Source organism: Etheostoma cragini, chromosome 13, assembly GCF_013103735.1.
Source record: "Etheostoma cragini isolate CJK2018 chromosome 13, CSU_Ecrag_1.0, whole genome shotgun sequence".
NCBI lineage: Eukaryota > Metazoa > Chordata > Actinopteri > Perciformes > Percidae > Etheostoma > Etheostoma cragini.
This window is the reverse complement of record NC_048419.1, coordinates 26,027,146-26,033,189: the sequence shown is the minus strand read 5'-3', so window position 1 is coordinate 26,033,189 and position 6,044 is coordinate 26,027,146. Positions and strand designations below refer to the sequence as shown.

Below are 6,044 nucleotides of genomic sequence, written 5' to 3'. Positions count from 1 at the left end.
GACACCCTGTTAAAACAGAGAGGAACCCCTCCTCCATCTAAAGCCCCTTCTCCATTCCCACCATGCATCTGTACCTGAGGATCCAGCGACAGAAGCTGCTGCTGTTGTACGTCTCCGAGATGCCTGATGTACTGAAGACGCCGCTCGGACCGCTCAGCTGGAACTGTCCGTCACACGCCGTCGCTACGAAGACCAGAGTGATGACGTCACACGAAACATCTGAGATCTGTCTACTTCCTGTTAATTTCTGCTCACAGATACTATCCCCAATCAAATTTAATCAACTCGGATGAACACATCACAGGTCATCGTTAAGGATTTCCACTCTGATTGGCCAAAATAATTCTACCTGCTCAAAATCTATTTAAAGTGGTCTTTGTGTGAAGATTATTTTTGACTGGAGGACGTCACATTTGACTGTTGAATCCTAAATATGAATTAGATCGGGTGGTTCATCACCACAGCGAGCGGCCCCTTCGTCCGAGGCGTCGGGACAGTCGGGGACACCGTCACACAGCTGATCCATTCGGATGCACAGATATCCATCGGCACATGATGTCTGAAGAGGAGGACATTTCCCTGAAGACACAAAGAGACAAATGTCTTCAGAGTCCTTGAGACAAAAAAGCCTTGAGACAAAGAAATCAGAGACACAAAGATCAGAGACTCAAAGATCAGAGACACATAGATTCAAGACTCAAAGACTGATGATGGTTGTAGGTGTGATGGTTGTAGGTGTGATGGTTGTAGGTGTGATTGTTGTAGGTGTGATGGTTGTAAGTGTGAGGGTTGTAGGACTGAGGGTTGTAGGAGTGAGGGTTGTAGGTGTGAGGGTTGTAGGTGTGAGGGTTGTAGGAGTGATGGTTGTAGGAGTGAGGGTTGTAGGTGTGAGGGTTGTAGGTGTGAGGGTTGTAGGAGTGATGGTTGTAGGTGTGATGGTTGTAGGAGTGATGGTTGTAGCTGTGATGGTTGTAGGAGTGATGGTTGTAGCAGTGATGGTTGTGGGAGTAATGGTTGTAGGTTTGATGGTTGTAGGAGTGATGGTTGTAGGAGTGATGGTTGTAGGAGTGATGGTTGTGGGAGTGATGGTTGTAGGTGTGCTGGTTGTAGGAGTGATGGTTGTAGGTGTGATGGTTGTAGGTGTGCTGGTTGTAGGAGTGATGGTTGTAGGTGTGATGGTTGTAGGAGGGATGGTTGTGGGAGTGATGGTTGTAGGTTTGATAGTTGTAGGAGTGATGGTTGTAGGTGTGATGGTTGTAGGAGCTATGGTTGTAGGTGTGATGGTTGTAGGTGTGATAGTTGTAGGAGTGATGGTTGTAGGTGTGCTGGTTGTAGGTGTGATGGTTGTAGGTGTGATAGTTGTAGGAGTGATGGTTGTAGGTGTGCTGGTTGTAGTAGTGATGGTTGTAGGAGCAGTTGTCTCATTGGTTCTAGCCCTTAATGAGTTTTGAAGATCTTAAAGGTGAATTTTCTCTCACCTGTTGGGTTAGGGTTAGGTGTGATGGTTGTAGGAGTGATGGTTGTAGGTGTGATGGTTGTAGGTGTGATGGTTGTAGGAGTGATGGTTGTAGGAAAAGCTGTTGTCTTGTCTGGTATCTCTGCAAGAACATTACAGATATTAATAGATATATTTATTATTATATACCTTTGATGTAGAGGTTTGTTTCTGTTCCTATTTCTGCGTATCCACAGATATTAATAGATGTGTTATTAAGTTATTATGAACCTGTTATGTGGATGCTGTTTCTGTTGATCAGCAATCCCTTATTCCCGACCTCCAGAAGCCCCGCCCCCAGATGAGTCTCCGCCTCCTGCACGCCAATCACCTGACTGAACCAGAGGTTGAAGGTCACGCCCACGCTGCCCCGACTGCAGACACACACATCAACAACCACTCAAACATCACATTATATCCCAGAGAAGGTGTTTCATCCTTTAATCATCGACCAATCAAAAGCAGCTCACCTGTAACTCACCTTTACCCTGAGCAGGTTGTAAAATCCTCCTCAGATTCTAATTGGCTGTGCAGATTTTTGATTAGTAGCTAAAATTCCATCTACATGTTTTTTTCCGAAATAAGTGATATCGAATCAAAAATGCTTAATGGTTAATAGCTTAATAGTCAAATTTAATGAAATTTCATTTGGGATGTTGTGATGTGATGTTGTCTCATATTGATCATGTGATTTTGTCCCATATTGATCATGTGATGTTGCCATATTGATCATGTGATGTTGTCCCATAATGATCATGTGATGTTGTCCCATACTGATCATGTGATGTTGTCCCATAGTGGTCATGTGATGTTGTCCCTTACTGATCATGTGATGTTGTCCCATAGTGATCATTTGATGTTGTCCCATAGTGATCATGTGATGTTGTCCCATAGTGATCATGTGATGTTGTCACTTACTGATCATGTGATGTTGTCCAATAGTGATCATGTGATACTGTCCCATACTGATCATGTGATGTTGTCCCATAGTGATGATGTGATGTTGTCCCATATTGATCATGGGATGGTAGACGTCTGTTGTGTGATTCAGTGTAAATGAATGAAACATCTTAAAATGTCTTCAACCAATCAAACCCCATCTGACCCTAAAACAGCGTGCGATGTCTTCACCACAGGTTTTTATTGGCTGTAAAGCCGTTGGATGGCGATGTCATGAACATAGGTTCTTATTGGCTGTAAAGCCGTTGGATGGTGATGTCATCACCACAGGTTCTAATTGGCTGCAAAGCCGTTGGATGTTGATGTCATCACCACAGGTTCTTATTGGCTGTAAAGCCGTTGGATGGTGATGTCATCACCACAGGTTCTTATTGGCTGTAAAGCCGTTGGATGGTGATGTCATCAACACAGGTTCTTATTGGCTGTAAAGCCGTTGGATGGAAACACACTTTCACCAGATTTATTCTCATGAGGTTTTACCAACTCCAGATCATTAGATTCAATTCAATTTCAATTGTATTTACAGTATCAATTCATAGCAAAAGTTATCTGGAGACCCTTTTACAGATAGAGCAGGTCTAGACCACACTCCAGAATTTACAGTACAAGGACCCAACAGTTCTATTAGTTTCCTCCAGAGCAGCAACAGGGCCACAGTGGCGAGGAAAAACTTCCTTTTAGGCAGAAACCTCGGACAGACCCGGACCCAGACTCAGGCCCAGGCCCAGACCCAGGCCCAGACCCAGGCCCAGACCCAGGCTCTTGGTAGGCGGTGTCTGACGACCGGTTGAGGTTAGAATGAATGAGATGGACACGTGGACGGAGACGTAGCTACAGACCGTGTGATGACTGATGATGTTTACCTGAAATGTAAAACTCGGCAAGACTGGAAGTCCAATCGGAGCTGGCTGAGAGCAAACGCCTCCGACACCTGTCGACCAATCAGATCAGAGGAACATGACACCTGCAGATTAGTGTGTGTGTGTGAGTGTGCTTCTGATGAGCAGGTGTGTAGATGTTTGTGAGTGTGTTTCTGATGAGCAGGTGTGTAGATGTGTGTGTGTGTATCTGATGAGCAGGTGTGTAGATGTGGGTGTGAGTAGGTATCTGATGTGCAGGTGTGTAGATGTGTGTGAGTGTGTATCTGATGAGCAGGTGTGTAGATGTGTGTGAGTGTGTAGCTTGCAGTCCTACCAGGTTTTGGACGTCGAAGGCGAGGGATTTGAACTGCAGACTGCTGGAGTTCTTCAGCTCATCGGAGTAAACGGCTCCACGTGTGATCAACATGCGGCCGCGCAGCACGCTGGGCTCAACGGCACCTCGGCACACAAACACCAACACGCAACATTTGGGACGCGAGTTTTGGACAAAAGGCTGACGCATAGAAAATTTACATAGAAGTTGAGGAGAAAACAGAAGACTTTCACCAGGAAACAGGTGTTAACACTCTGAGTACATTAGTAATCTAATGAGTACATTAGTAATCTGATTACCTTCAGGCTGCAGGCTGAGCCATGTAACTATAATGAGTACATTAGTAATCTGATTACCTTCAGGCTGCAGGCTGAGCCATGTAACTATAATGAGTACATTAGTAATCTGATTACCTTCAGGCTGCAGGCTGAGCCATGTAACCTTAATGAGTACATTAGTAATCTGATTACCTTCAGGCTGCAGGCTGAGCCATGTAACCTTAATGAGTACATTAGTAATCTGATTACCTTCAGGCTGCAGGCTGAGCCATGACACAATGATGAGTCCGACACAGCAGGCGAAGAGAAGAGTGGACAGGACGGAGAGGAGACGCTCCGGAGACGAGAGACGGACATTCATCCTGACAGAACAAGCTCCATCAACACATCTCTTTCTATTCCATTCCATTCCATTCCATTCCATTCTATTCCATTCCATTCAATTCCCTTCCCTTCCATTCCATTCTATTCCATTCTATTCTATCCCATTCCATTCCCTTCCCTTCCATTCCATTCCATTCCATTCTATTCCATTCCATTCCATTCCATTCCATTCTATTCCATTCCATTCCATTCTATTCCATTCCATTCCATTCCATTCTATTCTATCCCATTCCATTCCATTCCCTTCCATTCCATTATATTCTATTCCATTCCATTCTATTCCATTTTATTCTATATCTAACAGATATTTAAAACTATATCCTAGACTTCGACTCTTTATTGATCCTTTTGGAAATTAATTTTCTAGAATCTTCCAAGACTATTTTAATACCACTACTACTACCACTACTACTACTACTACTACTACTACTACTACTACTGGATCTTCCAAGACTATTTTAATACCACTACAACTACTGCTACTACTACTACTACTACTACTACTACTACTACTACTACTGAATCTTCCAAGACTATTTTTAATACCACTACTACTACTACTCTACTACTACCACCACTACTACTACTGAATCTTCCAAGACTATTTTAATACCACTACTACTGATACTACTGCTACTACTACTACTTCATCTTCCAAGACTATTTAATACCACTACTACAACTACTACCACTACAGCTACTACTACATCTTCCAAGACTATTTAGTGTCTATTTATTAATAGCACTACTACTGATACTACTACTACTACTACTACTACTACTACTACTGCCACTACTAACACTACTACCACTACTACTACTACTACTGAATCTTCCAAGAGTATTTTAATACCACCACCACTACTACTACTACTGATACTACGACTACTACAACTAATGAATCTTCCAAGACATTTGAATAGAAAATGCATACAAATACAGAATAGGTAAAATAGTAGAAATAAAAATCCACCTTATATATAACTTCTAGTACTACTATTAATACTGCTACTACTACTACTAATGATACTGCGCCCCCATACTTTTACCTCCAGTCTATAGTAACTAACTGAATCCTTTCATCCAGCGACACATTATTCTTATTTCTACTTTAACATTTACATTTTTCTTCTTTTGTTTGTATTATAATTGTATTCTTTTTGTAAAGCATGTTGTTTGAAAGCCCTCTATAGATAAATGTATTGTTATTTGTATTATTATTATTATGAAGCCACTCACCCGTCTGCTCTGTGTGTTTCTTCCAAACTGACTCTGGATCTGATCTTGGCTTTACAGGATGACCATGACCAATGACTAATGACCATGACCAATGACTAATGACTATAATTAATACGTCAGCTGATAATCGTTAGACGGGTTTCAGGCAGAGAGAAACCTGCTGAAGGGTAATCAGCTTCTATCAGGATGATAAATGACTAATGACTCGTTACAACACAGATAATCATGACTAATGAGTTTTAGAGTCAGAGGCAGAAAGCGATGGCTCATTATAACAATACCTCTGTGATCATCAACATCCATTCCTTTTATTTAAGTCTCAATAATTCCTAATTTCTGCTTTTCTAACTGAAACATTAGGTATAATTTCCTATAAATGAGTTTATGGACCATAAATTCCAAAAATTACTGTGAAACTAAAGTTAATGAGTTAGTGTTACGTATTGTTGAAGACATCAAAAAAAGTTAAAATATTGATTAAAAACAACTAAAAT

At 41.8% G+C, this 6,044-nt stretch overlaps 1 protein-coding gene across 1 annotated transcript in view; it reads right to left on the bottom strand.

Moving 5' to 3' along the window:
- The window catches only part of LOC117956052 (enteropeptidase-like), a 15,185-nt gene extending 10,897 nt beyond the window's left edge, over positions 1 to 4,288 (bottom strand). The window contains exons 1-8 of the mRNA XM_034890895.1: positions 4,177 to 4,288; positions 3,650 to 3,774; positions 3,319 to 3,386; positions 1,727 to 1,869; positions 1,479 to 1,598; positions 698 to 1,420; positions 460 to 579; positions 75 to 183 (exon numbers count right to left, since the gene is read on the bottom strand). Of these exons, the coding sequence (XP_034746786.1) occupies positions 75 to 183; positions 460 to 579; positions 698 to 1,420; positions 1,479 to 1,598; positions 1,727 to 1,869; positions 3,319 to 3,386; positions 3,650 to 3,774; positions 4,177 to 4,288 (1,520 nt within the window). The remainder of the gene's footprint in view (positions 1 to 74; positions 184 to 459; positions 580 to 697; positions 1,421 to 1,478; positions 1,599 to 1,726; positions 1,870 to 3,318; positions 3,387 to 3,649; positions 3,775 to 4,176) is intronic.
- Positions 4,289 to 6,044: the final 1,756 nt, after the last annotated feature.